Source organism: Barbus barbus (genome assembly GCF_936440315.1).
Source record: "Barbus barbus genome assembly, chromosome: 27".
NCBI lineage: Eukaryota > Metazoa > Chordata > Actinopteri > Cypriniformes > Cyprinidae > Barbus > Barbus barbus.
The window spans coordinates 27,814,970-27,842,787 of record NC_136755.1 but is presented as its reverse complement, the minus strand read 5'-3'; the positions used below and the strand labels follow the sequence as shown (position 1 = coordinate 27,842,787).

General features: G+C 38.3%; 4 protein-coding genes across 4 annotated transcripts in view; 2 read left to right on the top strand and 2 right to left on the bottom strand.

Moving 5' to 3' along the window:
• Positions 1 to 4,663, bottom strand: part of trpn1 (transient receptor potential cation channel, subfamily N, member 1) — a 63,812-nt gene extending 59,149 nt beyond the window's left edge. The window contains exons 1-3 of the mRNA XM_079380987.1: positions 4,436 to 4,663; positions 4,015 to 4,333; positions 2,852 to 2,953 (exon numbers count right to left, since the gene is read on the bottom strand). Of these exons, the coding sequence (XP_079237113.1) occupies positions 2,852 to 2,953; positions 4,015 to 4,152 (240 nt within the window). The 5' untranslated portion in view covers positions 4,153 to 4,333; positions 4,436 to 4,663. The remainder of the gene's footprint in view (positions 1 to 2,851; positions 2,954 to 4,014; positions 4,334 to 4,435) is intronic.
• A 616-nt stretch (positions 4,664 to 5,279) lies between these two features.
• Positions 5,280 to 11,560, top strand: LOC306847227 (3-oxoacyl-[acyl-carrier-protein] synthase, mitochondrial-like). The gene is made up of 3 exons (XM_079381058.1): positions 5,280 to 5,328; positions 6,064 to 7,056; positions 10,076 to 11,560. Exons 2-3 carry the CDS (start codon positions 6,086 to 6,088, stop codon positions 10,470 to 10,472), a joined length of 1,368 nt encoding a protein of 455 aa, XP_079237184.1. The 5' UTR covers positions 5,280 to 5,328; positions 6,064 to 6,085; the 3' UTR covers positions 10,473 to 11,560.
• Positions 11,559 to 23,650, bottom strand: LOC306847226 (E3 ubiquitin-protein ligase TRIM39-like). The gene is made up of 7 exons (XM_079381057.1): positions 23,540 to 23,650; positions 21,828 to 22,381; positions 21,420 to 21,506; positions 20,973 to 21,206; positions 20,753 to 20,891; positions 19,888 to 19,923; positions 11,559 to 14,965 (listed from the first exon to the last, which is right to left on the bottom strand). Exons 2-7 carry the CDS (start codon positions 22,377 to 22,379, stop codon positions 14,427 to 14,429), a joined length of 1,587 nt encoding a protein of 528 aa, XP_079237183.1. The 5' UTR covers positions 22,380 to 22,381; positions 23,540 to 23,650; the 3' UTR covers positions 11,559 to 14,426.
• A 717-nt stretch (positions 23,651 to 24,367) lies between these two features.
• Positions 24,368 to 27,701, top strand: LOC306846737 (cilia- and flagella-associated protein 20). Its single transcript, XM_079380320.1, has 6 exons — positions 24,368 to 24,742; positions 25,644 to 25,723; positions 25,847 to 25,958; positions 26,027 to 26,215; positions 27,357 to 27,467; positions 27,548 to 27,701. The coding sequence occupies exons 1-6, from the start codon at positions 24,659 to 24,661 to the stop codon at positions 27,551 to 27,553; spliced, it is 582 nt and encodes a 193-aa protein (XP_079236446.1). The 5' UTR covers positions 24,368 to 24,658; the 3' UTR covers positions 27,554 to 27,701.
• The last annotated feature ends 117 nt before the right edge of the window (positions 27,702 to 27,818 follow it).

Here is a 27,818-nt window from a genome sequence, read left to right as displayed (position 1 = left end):
GTTTAGCCAATGTTCCGTGGGCGTGACGTCTGAGACTAACTGAGCTGTAAAACTCAGATATTGACACCTACATACTGTAGTACAGCTGAAACATTACACGCTTTGTGTCAGATTTCATGATCGCATAAAAAATTAATAAGTTAATAAATTGTGATTTGAGCAAACACCTAAAATGAGGAAAAGGAATAGTTCACCCAAAAAAGTGGAACTGCTGAAAATGTCCTCACCCTCAGACTATTCATAATGTAGATGAGTTTGTTTCTTCATCAGATTTGGAGAAATATAGCATTTCATCACTTGCCCACCAATGGATCCTCAGCAGTGAATGGGTGCCGTCAGAATGAGAGTCCAAACAGCTGATAAAAACACCACAATAATCCACACAAATACAGTTAATGTATTAACGTCTTGTGAAGCAAAAAGCTGCATGTTTGTGAGAAACAAATCCAGCAAGATGTTTTTAACTTCAAACTGTTGTCTCCAGCTAAAACAGTCCATAATAACACTTCCTCCAGTGAAAAGTCCATCTCCTGTTGACTCTTACATCAAAATCCATCCATATATTTGTTTAGAACTGTTTTGTACTGTTTTGGCTTGTAAACAGCGATCTGTGCATATTTCTCTCCTGATTCAGAGACAACTTTTTCACCGGAGGAACCGTTATTATGAATATAGGACTCGTGTTTTAGCTGGAAGCAAACAGTTTGAAGTTAATGATGGAATTGTTTTTTTTTTTTTTTTTTCAAACATGCAGCTTTTTGCTTCACAAGACATTATAAGCCTCGTTCAGACTGTCAGCCCAAATCCGATTTTTGTGCAACTCCGAATGAAATCCGATCATATTTAAATAGTCTGAACAGCAACAAACTAAATGAAATCCGATTTGTGCAACTCCGTTTCGAGCTACATTCGTATGTGGCTTGGAATCCTATTCAAAACGCATTTCTGGAAATCCGTTTCAGTCTGACCGGTCAGATCGGATATAGCCTAGCTTTTACACGTCCTCACGCCACGTAAAACGTAAACACGTCAGACGTTTTTTTGCAGAAAACATGCTGAACATCTTTGCAGAAACAAGCTTGTGTCGTTGAGAAATGCAAGTAAAGCGGAAAAAAAAACAATATACTGCTAGTATACGTACTTCTTTGTGTTTTGAATGTAGCGGAGACAAAAAAAATAAAAAAAATAAAGCAAAGTAGCGGAGACGGCAGCACGGAATATAGCCGTACATTCAAGCTTCCTGCGTTTCTGCTGCTGACTCACAAGACGAAATATAATACTAGCCTACAGAGCAACCGTGACAGTAATGGTGCGTTCACACCGGACGCGACTTGTGCGAATAAATCGCGCTATTCGCGCGTAGTTGGACGCGTGAACATTTTGGGTTTACTCGCTTCATTCGCGCGTGAAATTCGCTTCATTCGCGCGTGAAATTCACTGCACAACAGACGCGAATTCGCGTCATGGGCGGGGCTTCTGCCAGGGGGCACAATGACTGCCACAGAGAGCATATGTATAGAATTTGGCAAATAAAATCAGCCCTTTATGTGCTATGGAAACACTGGACGCGTGTATTTCAGCCGAGAATGTAGTTGTTTAAAACTCAAATCTGCGGTTTATTTATAAAAACAGCCCCTATTTGAAAATGTGCTTCGCAGATTTCGGAGCCGCGAGCTCCAGGCGATCACCGGGCGCTCGTGCTCATGTATCCCGAAGAGAGGAGCATAACCTCGGCTAGTCCTTCTGACATTTGCCGCTGGCTCTGATGTCTCTGTAGTGGATAAACATAAGATATAATTTGTTTTGGGTAAATCTAACAGGTAATCTTTGGTCTATAGTACAGCTCCGGATACAGCTACGATGATTTAGTCCTCTATTGTTGTTTTGATTTCTGCCTCGCTCGTAATCACGTCACTACTAGAGCAAGCTCCTGATTGGTTAGCGCGGCGCGAATATCCGCCAAAGTTCAGATTTTTGAACTTGCGCGATTCGCGGGAATCGCACGTTCCGCGCGTCAAACGCTCGAAACGCTCAATTCGCGCCGCGTCATTCGCGTGAATCGCGTCATTCGCGCCGCCTCATTCGCGCGAATTGCGCTGCAGGATGTCTATTCGCGTCTTTGCGTTGACTTAACATGTAAATCACTCGCGCTTAACGCTTCATTCGCGTCTGGTGTGAACGCACCATAAGACAACATCTGTAAAGCAAACTTTATTGCTGTTACTGTTATTTTTAGCGTAGGCATAACAACGCAATGGCATTACCATAGAAACCAATGCATATTCAGTAAAACGAAAGAGCGCTTATGGACACACAAATCGGATATGAACAGTTGCGATATGCTGTGTGGACAGTCAGTTATTCAAATCAGATTCCATCCGGATATGCACAAAATCGGATTTGGGCTGACAGTCTGAACGAGGCTTAACTGATGGACTGGAGTGGTGTGGATTATTGTGATGCTTTTATCAGCTGTTTGGACTCTCATTCTGACGGCACCCATTCACTGCTGATGATCCATTGGTGAGCAAGTGATGTAATGCTACATTTCTCTAAATCTGTTTAGATGAAGAAACAAACTCATGTACATTTTGGACGGCCTGAGAGTGAGTACATTCGGCTAATTTTCTTTTTTGGGTGAACTTTTTCACATAGCAAACACTCTAGCAGCTTCGCTTCAGAAAATCTAGTGTTATTTAATAACTTCAACACCACTGAACCGTTTCCATTAAAAGCTAAATTGCCTGCTACTAATGAACAACATCTGCGTTGAGCGGCGTGTTCTGGTTTTGTCTGAGGAGTGGGAGTTATTTCAGTTAAGACATGATTCCAGACGATGGGAAACTCCTACCTTCGTTTTGTCACTTGGACTGACCCCCAGTTCCAGCAACCTGTCAACGATAGACAGACGGCTCTCTCGCACCGCGACCATCAGGAGGCTCAAGCCAGACTCCTGCGGGAGAATAAGGGAACATAGTCAATATTTCACTGCAGAGAGAAATGATTCAGTACTGCGCTTATATTCACAGCTGAAGTGTGTGGATTACACAAGAGGGAAATCAATATAAATGTTGAACAGCTTGAACATACAAATACAAAAAAAATTTTTTTTTTTTTTTTAAACAGCATCTTGAACACTGCATAAGCACACAGCTGTACTGATTTTAGGAACTTTTTTGTTTTACTAAAACACAATACAACTTCAGACAGTACAAGCATTTTTAATGGCATATAATTACAGCAGTTTTATAATACACACCAGTTATGGTAAATATATTGGTTTGTAGTATAAAACAGCAAACAACAGAAAATTAATTATGCAACACATACATACACATACAATAAATGTTTATTGACTGAACATTCATTTGACTTGAAGCAATAAATAAAAAATAATAAATAAACAAATAAATAAAATTGAAATATAAAAGAATTAAAATGTAATTAGACTAATTAAAACATTAAATAAATTACTAAACATTTGTGTGCATGCATATATAAACACAATATACACTTATTATTTAATATATTTTAATTTTAAGGTAATTCTTTATATAATGTATTTAATATATTTTCATATTTCAAAATTAATAATAATTTTGGTCTACTATAATTTTAATACTAGACTAATATATACTTATTAAAATTTATTAAATAAATTAATAAAGTTAATTTTATCAATACACATTTTTATTAATACACACACATACATATATATATATATATATACACAATAAACATTATTAATTTAATTTATTGAAATTCATATAGTTTAATTTTATAAACAAATATTTATTAAAATAAAAAAATTAAATGATTTAAAAATGTACAATTTTAATTATTTTATATTCATTTTTTAACTCCAAGTGTAACGTTAGTTCGTAATACTGCACTGTAAAAGATTCTACAATACAGTCATAATAAATTATGATGAATTCAAACATAAATATAATATACAGCCTATATTTTTTTCATAACTGAACTCTCCTTTTAAACAAGCAGCACGCATCTCACCTCATCGATCGGGAAGATCTCCGGATCTCCCTTCTCCAGCGCCTTGAGCTTCTGCTCCAGTGCCATCCATTCCCCCCTGAGGGCCAGAGGCATCAGGCGCTGAGGGGTCCCGGACACACAAGAGCTTTCTGACATCATACAAGACCACAAAATAACCTCACAGGAACCAAACCATACGAGTCTGTCAACACCATAACACCGAAACAGACGGATCCACGGCAGGTGCGGGTCTAACGGTTCCTGCCTCTTGGTAGGAGGTATAAAGCGAACATTCCTCCGTTAAAGTTCACAAACTCCGCCTTCAGATCCTCCCGTTACCCTGGATTCAACAAAAAAGACCACTGACACAAGCCCACAGAAGAGAGACAGGACAGTAAGAGCTCGGGCTGCTGAAAACAACTCGACTTTAACCGTCGCTTACCTCAGACTCAACATCAACATGCTTCTTATAATGCTTAAATATAATTAGTTAATCTCTATTTACGGGTAAAATCAGGTCCATCTGCGTGGAAATAGGTTTTCGCTTGACCACATCACGTTTGTTTGGTCTAGCATCGTAAATTTTGACAAAATACATGGTATTTTAGTCAATAAACGGTAACCGCGCGTTCGTTTTTAACTGAAAGACGCCGCGTTCGCGAGCGGCACCACGTGACCAAACAGAGTTTAAAATCTAATTTAAAAAATGATTTTTTTTTCTCACATTTTTATTTTTGATATATAAATAATTTATATATATATTATTTCGGACGTTTTCGCACGCTGCATTGTTCGGCAAACGCTTGTGCTTCTCGCTTAATGTTATGCAAACCCATGAACTCGTCACTGATCTCGTGTCAATTTTATCATTACGTTGTTAACATTCTTGTCTCTTTAAAAGTGTTGTTGAAAAATGTTGGTGCACAAAATAAGTGCTACAAATTAATACAAATGGCACGTACTAATATTTCACTTAATTGTACATTTTTGCTCTTTCTCATTGCATTAACACGGCTTTACCCAGTAGATGTCCTCAGCGTACTGGGCACTGCTTACATTTCCTCAACCTGTTGTTAATTTACTCATTTTTATAATTTCATAATATAGATAATCTAATAAAATACATTATTATTACTATTATTGTTAGTCACATTAATATTAATAATTATTCATTTGGATTAGAGTACGTAAATCGCGATTTCTGATCCATCAAACGAGGACTTTTAGCACTAAATCTGGAGACTTTTATTATAGAAATCCCCATGAACCGGAAGTCAGCCGCTGTCTGCGTCTGGTCTGTTTACTTTTGCCACAGCTGAATCCACGTGCATGCAAGTGCGTATTTGAGTTTAATTACTTGTTTGTTATAATTCTGTGTGAAATTTAAGTTAATTAAGTGGATAGATGACAATTCATGCATTACAATATTCAGTGCGTAATGCTGAGTGAATGGAGCTTGATAGTTATATTATCTTTCAAGGTTATTCTTTGTTTGAAAGCATAGTCAACATTTTAAAAACATTTTAATATATACTTCATTACATATGTAGTTAATATATAATTTTTAATATATAATAGATTTTAATAAAGATGTCTGAGTAGTTGACATTTCAATCAATGACGACTGAGACAAAATGACATGATATTATCATATCTATTATATCTAAACCTATTTAAACAGCGTATATGTAAGATTTTAGAATAAAATATTTGATGTGCTTTAAATCTATGCATCTATAACAACGTTAATACATTAAAATGTCATGCTTTATTTTGCGACACAGCATTTAGAGACAGATAGTTTTAGATGATATGATCATATGTATGCTAATAAAGATATAGATATTATAATATGATAGCATGTCAGATATATATATATATAATGTGTATATAATGTGTTTTCACTATTCGCTCAAATGTTATTATTAAACAATTGTATTAAATTAGAAAAAATAGATTAAAAAAAAAACATTTTCTTGTTGTTTTATCATGATTTTTTTACTATGATATGTGGCATGAACTTAGACCGCAGCAATAGTAATAATGAACTACTTCTTTTTTCATTATTAGGTCTGATGTGGTCTCAGTCACAATGTCTCTGAGATGCTGTCAGAAGATGTTACTGAGACTATATGGCGGCTCTCTGTCCACTTTGAAGAGCTGCATGTGTTTGAGACGCTACAGTAGAGCAGCTCAGAATCACAGGAGGGTGGTGATCACCGGCATCGGACTCGTTTCTCCTCTTGGGACAGGAAGTGCTCTGCCGTGGCAGCGTCTCATTGGTGGAGAAAGCGGTTTGGTTGCTCTGGACTCAGAGGAGTATAAGACAGTCCCGTGTAAGGTGGCGGCCCGCGTGCCGCGAGGAGATAAACATGGAGATTTCAACGAAGAGGCGTTTTTGTCCAAAGGAGAGATCAACAGCATGTCTCCAGCCACGGTTATGGCCATCGGTGCTGCTCAATTGGCTCTTGAGGATTGCGGATGGTATCCCAGAAGCCCTGAGGAGCAGCTGAGCACCGGTGTGGCGGTCGGGATGGGTATGGTGTCTCTGGAGGAAATCGCTCGGACGGCCTCTGCCTTTCAAACGCGCGGCTACAGCAAAGTCAGTCCATTTTTCATCCCTCGCATCCTGGTCAACATGGCCGCAGGACACATAAGCATCAAACACAAACTCAAGGGTCCCAATCATGCCGTGTCCACCGCATGCACTACGGGAGCTCACGCTGTCGGTGACGCCGCCCGTTTCATTGCTCACGGTGATGCCGAGGTGATGCTCGCCGGTGGGACGGAGGCCTGCGTCAGTCCGCTGTCCATCGCTGGGTTCGCTCGTGCTCGGGCCCTCAGCACCAACTGGAACCAGGAGCCCAGACTCGCCTCACGCCCGTTTCATCCAGACAGAGAGGGGTTTGTGATGGGAGAAGGGGCGGCCGTGCTTGTTTTAGAGGAGTATGGACACGCAGAGAAGAGGGGTGCGCGGGTGTACGCCGAGGTGCTGGGATATGGGCTCTCTGGAGACGCCAGCCACATCACGGCTCCAACCGCAGATGGAGACGGAGCCTTTCGGTAATACAGTTTTACCCAATAGCATACAAATAAACACTACACTATTTTGATTGCAACGTTACACAGCACAAATTATATAAAACCTTATTTGAGGACAGATAGGGTTATTATCTAAAACTAGAACCATAATAATACATTTTCGTTACTTGAAATACAACAAATGGTATCCAAAATCAAACACAATAAACTGTAACTTATTTTATTTTATTATCTTAAGTTGAAATACTAAAATAACTAAGAATAAATAATAAACTAAAACTAATAAATAAAATTAATAAATTCTATAGAGATATATATTCATAGATTTAGACAAAAAGCTCTTATAAAATGCCAAAACAACAAAATTACAAAAAAAAATACTACAATTAAAGCAAAAATAGAAAATGCTAACAGCATATCTAATACAATATTTTGAGAAAAATTATAATTGGGTATCAATGATACTAAACTTAAACTGATGACAGAGAATAAAGAACATAAATACTAAACAGAATTACATAGTTTAAGGAGATTAAATTACATTTAAATTTCTTCAATAAATGTGTGTGTATATATATATATTAGGACCGGGACTTTAACGCGTTAATTTAGATTAATTAATTACACAAAAATAACGCGTTAAATTTTTTTAACGCATTTTAATCGCACTTATTTTTGCACCGCGGAACGTTTCTCACTGGATGAGTTTCGGCGGACCGATTATACTGGAGCACCAACTAGCGTTCTGTTTCAAAAAAAAAACTTACTTCTCACTGTTCTCAGGTCAAATATTTATATGCGATTAAAATGCGATTAATTTCGATTAATTAATTACAAAGCCTCTAATTAATTAGATTAATTTTTTTAATCGAGTCCCGGCCCTAATATATATATATATATATGTATATATACATGCATACACACAAAATTAAGTAAATATTAAATAAGAAATGTATTTATATTAAATGAGTGATGTCCAGTTTTACACTGGAAAATATTTTTTTATAGAATTATTAAATTATAGAATATGCAATTATAGATGATGGTTTATCAAAAGATAAAAAAAACAAAAAAAGTTAAAAGTTAAAGCTGCAGTCCGTAACTTTTTTGGTTAAAAATTATCCGGACTAAATATTTGAGAAAGTACATAACCAGCCAGTGTTCAAAACTATCACCTTACTTTAGCCCGATTCACAATGGTTAGTTTATAATAATGTTTTCTAATTTGAGTGGTACGGGTAGGTTTTCGCAGGAGATTTGAGCATGGCACTCGACATTACGTGTCATTACATCACGTCTGAAAACATAAAGAAGTTGTCCCGGCTAGTAGGCTATCGCACGTGAGGATCGTTTATAGCCTTTTCTCACAGCAGCTAGAATAATTCAATTTATCATTTTGATGGCGGATTGTAATCCAGAAAGGATTATGTGTTTATGCACTATACACTATACAGAGATTGAAATCTACACGCAAATACACACTTTACTCATTGTCACGTGATGCTGATGTTGTTAACATTAATAAATTGAGAATAAAGTATAACAATGATAATACTTTGCACAGTTAGATTTGATATGAGCTAACCAATCTTTAGATTTAATCCCCATTGGCAGCGCAATTTATGATAATGTTTTTTTCCTCAGTTGGGCAGAACAAACGTGGCAGACTTGTTACTTACTTGTTCAGATGACAATATACGGTGAAAATTCTGATTTCGGTCATATAGTCCAAGACATAGGCTAGAATCTGTGATTCCTGAGTACAGTATCCACACCGGTGCGGTGACTGACAGCCACACATACTCTTCAAAACATTCATCCGTGCTGGAGCCGTGCCGGTGTTGTGCCAATTTTCGACTGCCTGCCAAATTATTACCCCCCTCGTTGAAATCGCTACCTGATTGCCTAATCCTAACCCCACCCCTAACACCCCCCCCCCCCCCCCCCCCCCACACACACACACACACCTAACCCTAAACCTACCAATACTAGGGGGGTAATAATCTGGCAGGGGTCAGAATTCGGCACAACACCGGATCACAACCCTACGCACGGAAGATAATTCTGCAAGAAACTGCAATTCCAGATATTCAAACAGAGATGGCGACAAAGAGGCAAAAGTTACAAACTGCAGTTTTAAAGAGATTGTATACAGAATAAAATAATGACATACAGCCCTTTATGTACACTTATTAGTAGGGCTGGGCAAAAAAATTGATTTTTCGATTAATCGTTTTTTTTAATGACATCGATTCGATATCGATTCTCAAAAGCAGCGAATCGATCTTTTCCAGTATTTATTTCAGCACACATTTAAAACAAGATCTGATTCATGTGATTCTTATCATTAGTCTTCTCCACTAGATGTCACCCTTATTTACCTTGCACGATGTTACAACAGAAAGTCTGTCATTCGTTCAGTGCTTATCATCGCGGAGATAAGAACAAAGCCATACGCATGATTCGTAATGCTCAGGTGAAATGCTATAGTAATACTATAAATCTGTGGAAGCATTTCACGCATAAGGCGCCATGATTTCCACAATGAATGGTGGGACGCACTGTTTTGTTTACTACACACATACTAAAGCGCGGACGTGTGTTTTCATCGTCTGCCATCTCACTATATGATGATATTAACACATGAATATCATCTCCAGCTGCTCTGAGAGTCATTTCATTAGCATTTTACTGTTTAATTTAAGAAAATTATTCAAAATTCAAAAACATTGTTTGGTAACAGGTTTTACAGAACATTATATATTAAACCGAATATTAAACCTAAAAATATTACAAATATAAAACACCGTTCAAAGAGGTTCCTCATACTTTTGCTATTTTTAAAAAAGTACTGTGCATTTTGATTAATCAGAAATAAAATATTTTCATATTTTTTATTACATTTAATTTAATTTTCATATATACTTAATTTTAGGGTTTTATTAAATATATGAAGGCAGTTGACACTTCAAGCGTTGAATAAACCCGAGAGCATCCAGTAGTGATCCTGAATTATGCTGCTTCTCCTGCTGTGTTTCAGGTGCATGTCTGTTGCTCTGCGTGATGCTGGAGTGTCTCCTTCAGACGTGACATATGTCAATGCTCACGCCACCTCCACGCCCCTAGGAGACGCCGCGGAGAACACCGCCATTAAGAGACTGTTTGAGCAGCATGCATACTCACTGGCCGTGTCCTCCACTAAAGGAGCGAGCGGTCATCTGCTGGGAGCTGCCGGTGCGCTGGAGGCCGCCTTCACTGCCCTCGCCTGTCACCACAGCATCCTACCGCCCACCCTTAACCTGGACCGCACCGAGCCAGAGTTCGACCTGAACTATGTGCCCTGCACAGCGCAGACCTGGAGCTCCAGCGGACGCAGAGTCGCTCTCACCAACTCATTCGGGGGAACAAATGCTTCTCTGTGTCTCGCGAGCATGTGATTACTGTAATGCAGATGGATGATTTCAGTTCAAATCCACTGGTATTTCATTATGTAACATGAAGTGGAAGTTGCAATAGTCTTTTCTTCCCTATTGTGACGTTTATTGTATTGGAGTGAAACAGCTTCTGGAACTAGAGCAAATGTAGGGTGGGATTTCATGGGGAGTTAATTGGATGGTTGGATAGCTGTGGTTTGCTATTGGTGGATCGCATGTGAGTGACAGGTTGGTGCCACCCTTGCAACAGTTAACAGAAGAGATGTTATTGAAGAGGGAGGGGAAGTTATTATGATAAAAGATTATGAGGACAAATTAATTTTCTAGTAAGAAGAATTGTCCTTTTGATTTCATGGTGGCTTTAAATGCAATTTAAAGGATTATACACTTTTGCTCAGATGTTTATGTATGGTTTATCATCATAAAAGTAACAAAAGTAAATAGATCATACATATTTTTTTTTTATTAAGTACAACCTTGATCAAGCTAAATCATCAAGACTTACAGATTTTGCCAGGGATATGTAAAAATGTATGTTATACTGTATATGCATTATCTTATGTCCTATATCTTATATTTATTATAGTATATGTAAATGAATAATGCTTACTCTTGGACAAATGAGCATTGGTACCACAAAACAATACAAAGTGGGTTGAAAGTTACACTTTAAATCAGCATTTTGAAGAAACTAGGTTATTTGTGCAAAACTAATGAGTATTATTTTGGTTTACACTGTTAAAACTGCATAAAGGAAACAATGGTTTATAATAATATAAACATTACATATTACTAATTGCTCTGCAACAAAAGCGGGACAGATATATTATCTTTCAGTACAGAGAAGCTTAATGTTGTAAATGAACTCTGGTATAGATGGCTTAAAGCCTATGTTTGAAACCAACATACAATAAATTAAATATCGTTCTGCCATTGTGTATGTTAACTCAATTCAGTAATAATCAAATATATCATTATTGTAAAAATGTACTGTGCCATGGAAATAGGCTATTGTGACTTTTAGCACATAGCACATTAATAATGTCAATTTTTGTTTTGTAACACAAAATAAAGTCAACAAATCCATTTGTAGAAATGAGTATGTCTTTATTCAGATGATGTAATTATTTTAATGTAAACCATGTTGCACAATTTTACATCCAATTTAACTGACATTTAATTCCAAAATATATATAAAAGAAAAAAAAAAGGTTTATTACATTTAAAGGGATAGTTCACCCAAAAATGAAAATTCTGTCATTAATTACTCACCCTCAAGACCTTCGTTCATATTCAGAACACAAATTAAGATATTTTTTAATGACATCCAGGAGCTCTCAATCCCTCAATAGACAGCAATGTAACTGAAATGCTCCCAGGCCCAGAAACATTGTTAAAATAGTCCATGTGACATCCGTAATTTTATGAAGCTACGAGAATACTTTTTGTGTGCAAAGAAAACAAACAAAAAAAACGTTATTTAACAATTTCTTCTATTCCATGTCACTGTCCGCCGCCCTTTAAACTATGTAATTATAACACATTTACAAAAAACTGTCTCCACCAAAGGACTGAGGATAGTTTTTCAATTGTTTTCAAAGGGACCGCCGCATATTTGAAAATTGCTGCTGCATGGCCAGGCAGTGAGGTGTTGTTTTTTTCTGCCGGAGAGTTGAAAAAATTGTGTAAAATCACAACATACATCACTGTCACTTTTTACCCAGCCACCCAATCACAGTGGAGGAGGGGTGGGAGAAATATCACCGATCGTCGCGTCACATACTTCAACAACAGCTGAACAACAGTGGAGAAATTATGTTTTATTAACAAAGTTCGGGAGGAGCATGTTCATATAATTAACCTAATTAACACGAGAGGAGAACAATCAGTAATCAACTTAACAAGATAAGAGGCGTGTATATATACACAGCAAACTTACCTCTGTTCATTGGCAGTTTTCAAGCATCCCTCCGCCACCCCTTCTCTGCACTTATAACTATTCCTGTCCTAACCTGTAGGGGGGGTACTCTGGGTTCGGGCCAAAATTCCGAGCTCGGAGCCCTCCCCTCGGACAGCACGCCAAATATGCATAAACTTTATTCTGTTTATTAGTATACATGTAAGTGTGACCTCGTGAAGTAAATATTGCTGTTCTCCAGGTATCCATGTCTGGACCAGATGACATCTGATTGATTTTATTTGACCACTTAAATATAAAAATATGAAAACAGTACTCTGTGTCATATATTAAAATACATAAATAGTCAGGGATGACACAATAAAGCCCAAAGATTTATTTCCATTGTGGTCCCTATAAGGACAAGGGGAAAGGACAAGTTACAGCAATTCACACATCAATCATTTTTCATACATTTAACAAATTCATTCATATATACGAAAAAAAAAAAAAAAAAAAATAGCCTAAATTATAATAAAAACTATAATTGCCATCTAAGCCATACTTTCAAACCCTGTTTAAAACTACCTATGCTTCGTACTGTCTTTAGTGTAACAGGTAACCGATTCCAAAGGATAGTTCCAGCATAAAGAAAAGACTGTTTGCCCAGATTTGTATTAAATCTGGGGGGTACAAAATCTGTTGAGCTACCCCTAGTGGAGTAACTATGACCTTCACTTACTCTTTTAAAATAATTTCTAAAATATTTAGGAACATCTCCATTAATAATTTTATGTACCATACCCAGCTGCATCTGCGTCACACGATCCTCAACTTCCAACCATCCCACTCTTTCAAAGTGGGAAGATTCCAGATGAGTTCTTATGGGGAGGTCTAAAATAAGCCTTATTAATTTATTTTGAGACGTCTGAAGCCTATGTTTCAGGTTCCCTGTGACACCATTGTACCATGATCCACACGCATAATCAAAATATGGCTGAATTAAAGCTCCTGCCAGAATTAGCTTTGTTTTCTCATCCAAAAACTTTGATATTCTGGCCAAAAAACGAACTCTCTGATTTACTTTAGTAATTACCTTATGAGCCTGACCTACTCCAGATAAATTGCAATCTAACATACATCCAAGATAACTGATTGATTCCTTGGCAGTAATTACAATATCTCCAGCTAGAACCTTAAAACCAGAGGCTTTCTTTAACTTTATCTTTGTTCCAAACAATATGGATTCAGTTTTCCCTAAGTGTAGTGATAATCTGTTATCAACCATCCACATACTAACATTCAGAAGTGCTGAGCTAAGTTTGTTTTCAATCATATTTTTATCCTTGTGAGAAACAACCATCGCAGAATCATCTGCAAATAAAAAAACACTGCATGAACAAGCAGACTTTAGATCATTTATATATAGTAAAAAGAAAAGTGGACCCAAAACGCTCCCTTGAGGTACCCCACAATCCATGCCTTTTGGTTGTGACATTTTCCCCCCAATGTCCACTACTTGCGTTCTATTCTCCAGGTAGGAGCCCACCCATTTCTGTGCTAAATCACTAAAACCCATGGCTTTCAATTTATACATTAAGACACCATGGTCGACCGTATCAAAAGCTTTTTGTAAGTCTAAAATGACCATGCCACAGAAGTTTCCATTATCTACCTCCTTTTTAATATAGTCCGTTAAAAACAATAAACAGGAATCCGTAGAATGTGATTTCCGAAAGCCAGACTGGAACTCATAAAGTAGGTTTTGTGAATTTAAGTAATTATCAATCTGTTCAAAAAATAATCCTTTCAATTATCTTTGACAGACACCCAAGAATTGAGACAGGTCTATAATTACCAGGGTCTAGTTTACTCCCTTTCTTATATAATGGAATCACTCTGGCATCTCATTATTGATATAAAAAATAATGCTCGCAGGAACATTTCACTCACCGTGTGCCTAGCTAAATGCTGCATCTCCTAAGCATTTAAGTGCCCACAACTGGCTATTTTCAGCTAAAAATGCTTTGACACAGCCTGAGAGTGTAAATTCACTGATTTTAATTGACAGGTGTGATGATCAGAGGGGCTGTGTTTCTACCATTAAAGCTCAAGGATGGACTAAAATATGGATAGAGTTTGCCAGAGAAAGACTGACCAGTAAAAGAGTAGATATGAGAGCTGGACTTCACATCATAAAAGGAGACCAGTCCCTTCTCATAATCCACAAACACACCGATGCACTGCGGCCTCACTCTTAGAGACAGAGGGACAGAGGGAACAGAGAGAGCTGCATACTGATTCTTATTTCTCAGCCACACAGTCCAGAATCCATCCTCAGGACTCAGTGTGATCCTTCCCTTCCTTTTAATGGATTCTCTGGCCACTCCTAATTCCCATTCAGTCTTTCCCTTCACCTGCACCTCAAAATAAATCTTCCCCGAGGAGAATCCCTCCTCTGCCAAGACATTTGGACAGCAAGTAAATCTCTTTGGGCTATATGGGAGCTTTTGTTTACTGTCTCCGTTTCTCACTTGTTTTCCATCATAAGACAGGATGAGATCAGGATGAGCTGTATCAGGATCCAGAGTCACATCCACTGAGAAAACAAAGAATATGAATCACAACTTTACAGTAGACAGATTTTGAGATTATGATGTTTTAAAGTGCCCCTATTATGCCTTTTCAGAAATTACCTTCCATGTGGTGTTTAATTAACTGTCACCGTCCCGTATACGGGACACCTAACTTTACTTCAATATATTACCATTAAATCCTAATCTAATCATGACAAACTATATATCATTGAAAAGGTCCAAGACTCCTAAATAGATATTTCACCACTGTTTGTTAGAAAAAAATATGTAGGAGCAGTAATAGATTAATTTATGACAAGAGTGCACCTCAAAACATATACACCATAATAGGAGCGCTGACCTTTGACACAAAAATTATATTTGTTTCCTTTTTTTCCAATCACATGTTTTAGTAATCATCATATATTATATATCATTTGAAAGCTTAAAATCTCAAAATTCATCCTGTGAAAACCGTTTTGAAATCGGATATTGCGTCACCATAGAAATGGTACTTTAAAATCTTTTAGCGGGCTCCTCCCCCTTAGTGGGAGGTGTCATATTCTAAATGTATTACGGTCTTATAGAATCAAAACTTTTTATAATCTTGACAAAATACATATCATCGGAAAGTCTCAAGATTCCATATTTGGTGGTTATTTCGTGATAGGAGTAAGAGAGAAATTGATCCATTTGTTACAGAAAAGTGCATAAAAAAAAACTTAAATGGGGTTTAAATGGCACCCGGTGGCTGTTTGTGGTATAACGCCTAAACAAAATGGCATAGTAACCTCAATTTTATGCCAAATTTGGACTAAAATATATTTTGTAAAATATTTATTTTATATAATATATAATAATAATAATAGTATCGTACATGTTATTTACAGTAAATTTAAACTTTTATAATTATTTTTTACTTTCGTTTTTTAAAATTATTTCACTTCTGCAATAATCTGCTGATTGTCTTCTTTAAAAGGAGACCAATCTTAGGTCTGTATTCAAAAGCATTCATGAATTATTACAATTGAACTTTAAATAGTGCACTTTCAAAAAGTTTTCAAAAAGGGGGGGTGACAGTTAAAGCTGTTTGTGAATGTAAAAGGTCTGCAAAGTTTCAAAGATCAACGTGCAGAATGTTATTGTCTATCAAAAGAAAGAACCGATTCTGAACTGCCAAAACAAGTCGTCAGTAAATTAAGTCTTGTTTCCTGCACAAAGCTACGCAAGTTTGTAACAAATCTGCATAATGTGGTTCTTACGTGGTTCTCTACGTTCTTACGTTGCCATCCTTATACTGGCAAATGAGCCATCTGTTCCTCAGATTTCTCTGCCTTCACAAAGTGGCCATATTATCCCTTCTGGTGCGGTTTTTCTGGCCCGATATTCGGACTGTTTTTCGCTGAGCTTTCTTCATTTGCACTTCGGCGACTGCAATAGTGGAACACTGTTCTCCTTGCGTTGGAGTGCATGGATTTTCGTCGCTGCCAGCCACCGTGTTCTCGCTTCATCGCGAGCAACGACCCACACGGTAAGCGTGTTAACTTTATGTTTGGGCTTTTAACACACGTGCGATGTGGTTTACGAGGCTTCTAAATGTATATTCTGTTCAAGTCGTCCGTCTTTCCCCGTCGTGGGGAAACGCGGCCTACTCAGAGCTTATACATGTGCTGGCGTGCGCCTCAGGGAAGCTCTCTATTGATTGGCCCCACGAGCCCCGCGAATCCCAGTCGTTTAAACTCGACAAGCAGTTTCTGAGCGGCCTAAATTTGAGGCCTGCGTGGAGAAAGTTGCCCTTCTTCAGCGATCTGCATCATGAGTTCTCCAGATCCTGGAAGCAGCCATACTTATAAAAAAAGAAGAAAAAAAAAAAGGCGTTTACAAATTACATACCGCTCGTTTTGCTGCTTTTATATTGCAATTGGTGTCTTACTATATTATTTAGTATTTCTTTTTGTAACAAACTGGTTGTTGTTTTAACAGATTTTTCTGTGTTATTCTTCAAAATTTCGGGAAGCAGGAACAGACCGTTCGTACGTTTTTGCCCACTTCTAAGTTAGAAGTTCTAACATGCTCTTCTAATTAGTTTCTGTCACATCCGCCGCCAGTGCGTTTCGGTGTGCAGTAATCGTTCAGTCGTAGAGGATGTTTATGTTCCCTCCGGGCCATCTCAGCACCCCACACGGGTTGCTCCACAACACAGTAAGTTCCCCAGGTTTGCCTTTGGGAAAAGGCCTACCAGTACAAGGTTCTTCCCTTTGGCCTGGCCTTGGTACCAAGGACTCTCACTATTGCATAGATGCTGCTCTGGCACCGTATACTACATTACCATTATATTTGGCTCATTTTAGCCCACTCCAGGGAATTAGTGAATTGCCACAGGGATGTTCTCCTTCACCGCATTCTGTTTCTTGGCCTAAGAAGAATGCTTAAGGGATTTTCTGACCCCCCCCTCACATCTGACTGTCTCTTGAGGGTTCACTTGGATTCTGTTCAGATGCAGGCCCGTCTGGCTCCTGCCCGGATTTCCAGCCTCAACACATGCTTGGCCTGCTTCAAGCTAGGCCATCATGTTTCTGTGAGTGCTTCTTGGCCTCAGAATGAACAGCAAAAAGAACGCACTCACCCACTCACAGCAGAGTGTTTTCTTGGGGGTTCACATGGATTCCGTTCAGATGAAGGCCCGTCTGGCTCCTTCCCGGATTTCCAGCCTTAATGCATGCTTGACCCACTTCTAGCTAGGCCATCATGTTTGGGGGTGTCACTACAGGGGGTGTCACGTGATTGTCAGGACAGACAATATCGCAGTAGTTTCTCATATACCATCAAGGAGGTTCACGGTCACGCACCCTGGACAGACATGCGCTCCGTCTTCTCCTTTGGGCCCAAGGCAGGCTTCTCTCCCTGAGATGGTTCATGTCCCGCAGCCGATTTTCTGTCAAGACTGAAGCTCAGATCGGGGGAATGGATGCTGAACCGCCGAACGGTAGCCCAAAATTGTGACTTGTCCGGCAGGGCTGAGGTGGACCTCTTTGCGTCGCATGAGTCGTTCCAATGCCCACTTTGGTTCTCCTTGAGTTCCCTAGCACCACTGGGCATAGATGCTTTCGCTCATCCGTGGCCGAACCTGAGACTGTATGTGTTTCCGCCTGTAGAAAGCTGATTCCGGCAGTCCTGTGCAGCAGGGTGAAGGAGAGAGGGATTCGTCTCCTGCTCATAGCCCAGTTCTGGCCGTCCCAGATGGGGCTCTCTGAGTTGATTTATCTTCTGGATCACCCTCCATAGGAGATTCCATCAGAGAAGATCTGCTATCTCAGCTTCAGGGCAAGATCTGGCACCCTCAACCTGAGATCTGTAAGCTGTGGGTATACCCCTTCTAGGGCTACCAGCTTTGGTTTCTAGTCTTCCTGCAGATGTTTAGGAGGCCTTTGCTAGTGCCAGAGCCTTTTTCCACAGGGAAGCTGTATTCCTCCAAGAGGAAAGTTTTTGAGTCACGGCGCTTTGCCCATGTGGTGGACCCAGTCAGCTGCCCTATAGGTCCAGTGCTGGAGTTCCTGCAAGAAAAGCTTGCAGCGTGAGCAGTTTCTACTACCCTGAGAGTTTATATTGTGGCCATTGCCGCTCAGAGAGAGTGGATGACGTCCCTTTGGGGAGACATTGGTTGGTCTCCACGTTTATGCAAGGGGTTAGGCGGCTGAGGCCTGCATGCCCTTGGAGCTCCTTCTTGGGACTTTTTGGTCATCCTGGAAGACCAAGTTGGGGATTTGCAAGTTCTCTCTGTCGGCGAGATGTGTATAGACTTTGCCCTTGGACTGGTTAAAGTAAATTTACAACCAATATAGTTTATGTTCCAAAACTAGGTTTTGACCACATCATTTCGCTCTCAGGTGGTCACCCTTCACTCTTTCTATCCTCTTCCTTTTGCTTCAGGTGAGGATGAGAGACTTCACATGCTCTGCCCTGTCAGAGGTTTGAAGCTCTATGTGAAGCGCTCTAGCCATTGGAGACAATCTCCTCAGCTGTTAGTATACTTTGGTGCTGGCCATCGTGGCTTGCCACATCGAAGCACAGAATTTGTCACAGAGTGAGGGAAGCTATTTCGCTGGCTTACGAGGTGCATGGTCTTCACCTCTCAGCGTTTGGGCAGACTCTACCAGGAGTGTGGTTTCCTCTCAAGCTCCCTTTAGAGTAGTCCCCCTAGAGGATATTTGTATAGCGGCAGGATGTTCCTCTCCGCTCACTTTTATCAGGTTTTATAATTTGGATTTTGACATGGCTCCTGGTTCCCGATTCTTCTTCGTTTGAACCAGCCATAGATGCTATCTGATTCATCATCGGGCCAGATACGACAGTGCTTTAGCTTGGTGTGTTAGCTATCGTTCCCAATGCATCATAGCTACGCAGTGTCGAGTGAACCTATGAAAGAGAGCGTCTCGGGTTACTTGCGTAACCCATGTTCTCTGAGTAGGGAACGAGCGTCCGCTGCCAAGCTCCTCGCGCTGCCAACAAGTGGCCTTTTTTGGCAGAGAAATCTGTGGAGCAGGTGGCACGTTTGCCGGTATAAGGATGGCGATGTAAGAACGTCGAGGACAGCATCTGCGCCATCAGCCAATGAATTGGCGTGATTCTATAAGGGCTTCAGACAATCGGTACACCCAGAGGGCGTTCCCAATGCATCATAGCTACGCAGCGTCTCATTCCTTACTCAGAGAACATGGGTTACGCAAGTAACCCAAGACGGTTTTTGGCCTTGGTTGGATGTAGACCTATTGTAGGGGACTTCCAAAACAAAATTATGAACCTTTAAAATAGCACAATAGGGGCATTTTAATATTTTATTCAGTTTTTAATCGGACTATAGTACAAAAATAAAACTGTATTGAAATGTAAAAATAAAATAAAGCTGTATGAATGTAAAATGAGTGTAGAGCAGACATCACTGTACCTGCATACTGCTGCATCCACTTCAGCTCTGTAGAGACTAATGACAATAAAACATCATGAGATCTTTTAAATGTTTTATGAATGAACATAAAGACATGTTTAAAGAACTGTGTACAAAACATTTTATTTGATCAATCTCTAACAAAGACAAACAAATTGAAAAACAATTAAAGCCCAGCCCAGCCCAGCTGCTGTTTGAGATGCAGGCCTGAAATAACACACACACACACACACACACACGTTTGTTTCTGTGAATTGTGGGGACTTCTATTACTTTTATACTGACCAATTTTATATCCCCTAACCCTAAACCTACCCCTTACAGAAACCTACACTTTCAGATAAACATAATTTACTATTTAAAAAAAATTCCCTTGTGGGGACCGCAGGCTGGTCCCCACAATGTCAAAAATGTCCGGTTTTACTATCCTTGTTGGGACATTTTCCCCACTTGTCCCCACAATGTAGCATAAACAAGTACACACACACACACACACACACACACACACACACATACATCCTTCCTCTCACAAAGAACAAATTTGCTTTTTAAACCCTTGATGTCTATCAGTTTGATTGTCTGGTAAAATATTTAAAATTCTGAGCTGCTAAGGTGGATCTGCACACAATTGTTCATAGATACTCTTAGAAAATGTATTCACAAAATATTCATGAAACAGTTAAAAAGTCAAACAATCACAGAGTGAATATAAAATTAATGTTTCTCTTTGTTTCTCCTCCATGCATGGTTTCTGAAATTAATAGGTATTAATAATTGCTGATAATGAGCCAAAACATGTTCACATACTTTTATTGCAGCTTGAACCAGATTCATTCTATATTAATGATATGATAAATATTTGTACCGGTTTGTGTGAGTTTTTCATCTAGAGTGTGCTGCAGTTGAGTCAGAGCTCTCCTCAGAGTCTCCAGTCTCTCATGAGTCTCCATACTGATCTCAGGCCAGTTCCTGGTGTTACTAGGCCTGCACAGGGACGAGTAAATCTACAGCAGGAGAGAGGAGAAATCCTTCAGCATGGTGAGTGTCATACTGCATTATCACTGATCAGAGAGATGTTGACTGACCTGTAGCAGGTGGAGGTGATCTTCAGTGTTTGAGACCTGCTCCAGCTCAGTGCTTTTCAACTTTAGCTCACTGATCTCCTGCTCCAGCTTTTCAATGAGCTCTTCCTCCTGTTTCCCTGCTGCTTTCTGCTGCTCGTCCACCATCTCCAGCAGTTCAGTCTGAGATCTCTCAATGGAGCGGATGAGATCAGTGAAGAGCTCAACATGAGCTGCTTTCTCCATCTCTGTGTTTCTCTGGTGAACCAGGTCAATTAACAAATTATTAGTGGTGTTTGCTAAGCCAAGAATGAGTGTTACCATTGCTCATACGTCAATTTTAGGGGAATGTAAAATTTACTCAAAGAAAGTATTAAACTTTGTCTTTCACTGAACGATTGCTCAAATCATGCAAGATTTTGGATTGCCATCGTTGAAGAACACATATTCATTAAACTATTTTAAACTCACATTTCTGACTTCTGCTGAGTGTTTGATGTCTTGAATCTTCCTGATTCTGTCCTGGATCATCTGCTGTACTTCATTTTGAATCTTCATCTATAGACATAGATCAACACAGACACATTTATAACAGACATTTAAGGTGATGATACACGAGGCAACTTTTTTGAGCAATGTTGCTTGGGCAGTGCTGCCGTCCTTGGCAACAAATTTCTATCTGGATATTTTAGAACGGTTGTAGGCCCTGTGTCTCACCTGGTTGCTCGTTGACGGCAACACTGCCCAGCAACATTGCTCAAAAAGTCACCCTATGTGTCATCACCTTTACTGTTTTCTGAGGAGACTTATGTTCACAAAATGTTTTACAAGATCAAATGATATGAACCATTAAAAAGCAGTTTTGTTGAAATCTTCTACCTTCTGCTCTTCACTCTCCTTTTCTAGAGGAACAGTGTTGTGGTTCTTGTGGTCTGTCAGAGCACACATGGGACACACACATGTCCGATCATCTCTACAGAACAGCTCCAGAGGCCTCTCATGTTTCTGACATATATAGTTCTCCAGATTACTCACAGGATCCATCAGTTTGTGTTTCTTTAAACCTGCCACTTTGAAATGAGGCTCCAGGTGCGTTTCACAATAGGAGCTCTGACACACCAGACACGACTTTAAGGCTTTCAGCTTTCTTTCCTCACAGAAGTCACACAGAACTTCATTTTTTTTCTCAGGACTTTTCTTTTTATAGTGATCAGCAACCTCTCGGAGTGTGGTATTAATCTTGAGATCAGGTCTTTGGTTGAATGTTTCTTTACAGTACGGACAGCTGCAGGTCTGACTGGTGTCCCAGTGCTTATTCAGACAGGTCTTGCAGAAGTTGTGTCCACATGGAGTGGTGACTGGATCAGTGAACGCATCCAGACATATAGAGCACTGAAGCTCCTCAGTCAGTGGACCACTGGAGGATGACATTGCTGGAAAGATATGAACATAAATAATTTACTTTATATACCCGAACAGCTCCCAAGTGAGGAAAGTTTATTTCAGTAAAATCTTACAGTACTTCAAAAGTCAGATTTTTACAATTTGATGCAAATATGGTTGGCAATAATGGGATTTAACCCTAAAACGAAAATTGTGTCATCTTATACTTACCCTCATGTCATTACAAACCCATAAGACTTTAGTTCATCTTCAAAATGCACATATTTTTAATGAAATCTGAAAGATTTCTGCCCCTCCTTGAAAGTCTGATCATTCATGTTTGTGAAGAGATCAAAAAATAAATCCATATTCAATTCTTTTGAAGAGACAATTGCTTTATATGATGAACAGATGTAATTTAGGCATTTATTCACTTTTTAAAATCTGTTTAGGAACGTTTTAAAGCATCAGAGTTTTGGGAGAAAAGACTTTCATTGGAATAAAAAAAAAACTTATTTTATTTTCTGAAGAATTAGTTTCATATGGGTTTGAAATGACATGATGGTGAGTAAACGATAACAGAATAACCCCAGCTTTAATATTCATTGCATTATTTCACATCAGCAAATTTCAAATAGCTCAATATCATTAATTACAAACAAACAAATAAATAAATAAATTACTGTATGTTTTGCATATTGCTCTACATTGAAGTTACAGATTTTTCACTTTTTCCAACATAAAATCACATCATGACTCTTTAATCAATATTCATAATACATAATACAATATTCATATCATGTACACACTATATCTATTTTTTTAAATCTCACATGAAAATGATATTTTCCCCAAAAGTAAAAAAGTAAAGTGTAATTTCATCTTATTTGATGTAAATGTGATTTTCAGCTACAGTGTAGCAGGTTTGTATTCTGTCTGTCTGCAGGACATTTACTTCTTGCTTCTTTAGACTTTATGTCGTGTGACAAAATGAGAGAAACACCAAACTACACAACCAATCAGATTACATTCTTTAAATACAAATCTGTTACATTTCAGTGCCGTAAATTAAAGACGGTGAGTATTTGATGCTTAAACTTGGTTCTGTTCAGATTATTCCAGTCTGACATAAACCCTACTAAACCAGACCACTTCCATTAGAAACCTGTTTGGGACAATCTCTCTTATATTTATATAACTTAGCCTACCTGTGAGTTTCAGATGTGTCCACAAGAGTCTGGTTCAAAAAGTCTTTTATTGTTTAAAAAGCTTGACCGTTTCAGGCATCCAGTGTTAGTTTCGTTTCCTCTGAATACAGTGATGTCAGAGCTCCTCCTGTTTTTCCCTGTATTTGGTGTGTCTGGGACTCATGAGGAATAGATATCAGCAGACTGTTGCTCAACTTTTGGAATTTATTTCCAGGAGCATTTTATTTTTATAGATTTTTATTACGGACAATTGTTTCTAACCTTATTAAATGTATGTGTCACAAACAATTTAGATCAAATTCTTAAAATAAATGTAGTTGGAATGATGTTACCAGTCAAAAAGATTAATTTTAAGGTGTCCTTGTTACACGTTACATGTACTTACTATTTGTAATGGCAATAAATTATACATAATTACATGCAAGTAACTCTAAACCAACCCCTAATCTTAAGCATATATAGTAAGTACATGCAGTTAATTAATAACTGAAATCCTCAAAACTGCTTGTACAGCCTCCACATCATCTTGTCTCTTGTGCACATCATGAAAGCAATTTTCCATTCTTTCATGTAATTGATTATGTATAATTATCTGCTGTTTCCCTACATTATGTCATGCTAATAGCCTTAAACATCTAGGAATTAGTTCATTTCATAAATCAATGCAATGCAATTCAATGCAATATGGTTAAACTGGTTAGAGTGCATCAATAGTTTGTGTACATTTCTATTTGACTTTTTTGTCATTGTGTCTGAAGAATGTACGCACGAGAAGCGGCACCACTGGGACCATGGATGTCTCTCCGTTACTATAGCAACAGCCGTGTCAACATCAAAGTGTCCGACGTGACAACCAGGTCGCGTCTCCTAGCAACTCCCAAATAAACTCCGAAAAAGCTCGTCGCTGTTGAGGATTAATCAGACCAGACGCGACATTTAACGCGTTATTAAGCGCTTTAGTTTGATATTAGTTTGATACGACGATTAATTGATGCATACGTTTGTTTGTTATTTGTAAAGCGGAACCCGAGATCTGGAGTCCAGAGATCCAGCCGGACGCGTTTAGAGCAGAATAAACCGTACATGGTTTGGATCAAATTGAATTAAAACCGCAGGATTATGTTCAAAAACACGTTTCAGAGCGGCTTTCTGTCCATCCTCTACAGCATCGGCAGCAAACCCCTGCAGATCTGGGACAAGAAGGTGAGCAGACGGCGGAGGTGATGCTAGATCGACTGATGCTGCTAATGCTCTGCTAATAATGCTATATTTGACATTTAATCTACATTAGCTGTGAAAAGTATGACTTCGGTAACATTATACACATTCTTGCAAAAAATACTATGGTTTTGGGCATTAAGTTACCATAATGACACTGTTATGGTATTCTTTCAAGTACCTAAGCAGTATTATTATAGTATATGCTTTAGTGTTTATTAATAGTTTGAATTAGTTATTATTTTTCAGTTATTTTATTACTTATATTTTCTGTTTTCATTTTCATTTTAGTTGTGTTAGTACATCAACTTATTTATTTAGTCATTTAGCAGACCTTTCAAAATGAAAACAATGTTTCCTTGGCAACTAGCTGAAATAAGTTTAGTTTTTATTATATATATATATATATATATATATATAAGACTAAGGCCCGGTTTCACAAACAGGGCTTATCTTAAACCAGGACTAGGCCTTAGTTAAATTAAGATATTTAAGCAACTTTTACAAAAAAGCCTTAGAAGAAAACATTACAGATGTGCATCTTGACACAGAACAGTGACACTGACATATAATAAGATCTGTCAGAGCAATATATTTTCAGTTCAGACAGCTCAAACATGCATTTTAGTCTGGAACTAGATTAAGCCTTGTCTGTGAAACCGGGGGTAAATGACTAAACTGCTAAATGACTAGATGTAAATGTAAATATACCTATTCATATAAAGTTTATTATATTGTTATATTGTTTATATATATGTCTGTGTTAACTGAAATAAAATAAACACACACACACACATTCTCTTATAACCTGAAGGATAAAACCTAATAACCTAAAGGATAGAGAGGTTGATGTAGACATGAATTATGTATGAACATGTTGTTGCAGGTCAGAAATGGACACATAAAGCGCATCACAGACAATGACATCCAGTCTTTGGTTCTGGAGGTGGAGGGGACGAATGTGAGGTGAGTGAGTCCCTGTCCGTCTGTCTGACACTGAACACACACACACACACACACACATCATGATCAGACCTGACCCGTGTGTGTGTGTGTGTGTGTGTGTGTGTGTGTGTCTGATCTCCACAGCACCACCTACATCACGTGTCCCGCTGACCCCAAGAAAACCCTCGGCATCAAACTGCCCTTCCTCGTCATGATCATCAAAAACCTCAAGAAGTATTTCACATTTGAAGTTCAGGTAGAGGACTGGTTTCTTCAGATAATTCAGAGTTGAAGAGCGATGTGTTAATGTGTGATGCGCTTCAGGTACTGGACGATAAGAACGTGCGGCGGAGGTTCAGGGCGAGTAACTATCAGAGCACGACCCGCGTCAAGCCCTTCATCTGCACGATGCCCATGCGGCTGGACGACGGCTGGAATCAGATCCAGTTTAACCTGTCAGATTTCACACGCCGGGCGTACGGCACCAACTACATCGAGACGCTGAGAGTGCAGGTGAGAGACTGATCCAACCCATTTCACCAGGTTATTTCAGGTTATATTTAGGTTATTAGGCTTTTTTAACTATTTCTAGAACACGTCTTAAGACGAGGTGAGAGCTACGGTTCTGTAGAATCTTTTAAAAACACATCTTTTTGGACAAGCTTTTAATTAACAATATGGTTTGGCTGGTATTCAGTTTTGTGGTATTTGTACTGCTGGTTTAATTTGATTTGATTTATTTTTACTGTAGAGCACTTTGTGTCTGTGAAAGGTGCTTTATATAAATACATTTGACCACAAAATCAAGAGGAAAATCTATTTTACATAAAGAGTCCTATTTTGGGACTAACACAGTTATTTGAACCGTTATATTTTCATGACAGTTAAGCATAGATGTGCTCAATTGCTAGATTTAATGGCTGATTTGTTGTTTATGACACTGGTAATTCAGGGTTGTTATAGTTAACTAAATCAAAACTAAAACCATAAAAACATGTTTGTTACTGAAACATTTACGTTAATAATTTTTTTCAGATAGTTTCCAAAGCAACTTATAACTACAACCAAAATAACTACAACTTAAACAAAAAATGAATTAATGAAATACAAAAATAGTACACATTAATAATAAAAAAAATATATATAAACATTAAAAACACCTAAAAATATTTCACCCAACAAAATTACAAAGGTTTTAACTAAAATAAAAAATATAAAAATAAAAGCCAATTCAAAATATCTCAATAATACTTAACACTGCAGACAGTAAAACATATATGGTAATACATTATAATAAAATGTAAACATAATATTTATGTAAGCATAAATTAAGCAGCAGAACATATAACCATGATATAAAACTTTACGACATAACTTCTTTGAAGTTATCAAATAATTAATATATTTTAGATTATTTTAATGTCTCTCTCTCTCTCTCTCTCTCTCTCTCTCTCTCTATATATATATATATATATATATATGCACGCATATATGAAAGAATGACTAACAGTGCTTTTAAAATCTGCCAATACAAAAATAATTCCTTATGTCAGCAAACCTTCATGACACAAGCTGTTATTAGAAATAGCTTGAAACTAAAGACTGTGATTCAGGTGTTTCCGGGGTTGATGATGGCCATCCTTGTGTCTTCCAGATTCATGCAAACTGTCGCATCAGGAGGGTGTATTTCTCTGACCGGCTGTACTCGGAGGACGAGCTCCCCGCTGAATTTAAACTCTATTTGCCAGTACAAAACAAAGCAAAGGTGAGCTTCATCATGCTTGCTCGTGTGCAGAATCATATTTTTATATCGTTGTGTATTAATCTTGTGTATTTTCTCCACAGCAGTGACACAGCAGCTGGGATCCCTTCATTTCATTTTTATCTGCACACGTTCATATTGGATGGATTTCTATCTTTTTGTTGTTTTTCAAGTGTTGTTTTGGATCTGTGTGATTGGTTTCCATCTGCTGAATAAATATTTTATATGCACAAAGTGAACCCTGATGTCTTTCTGATTATTTCACATTTACATTTATGCATTTCGTTGACACTTTTATACAAAGCGAAATACAAAAGGAGAACAAAGCAATTTTCTCCAGATGTTGTCACATCA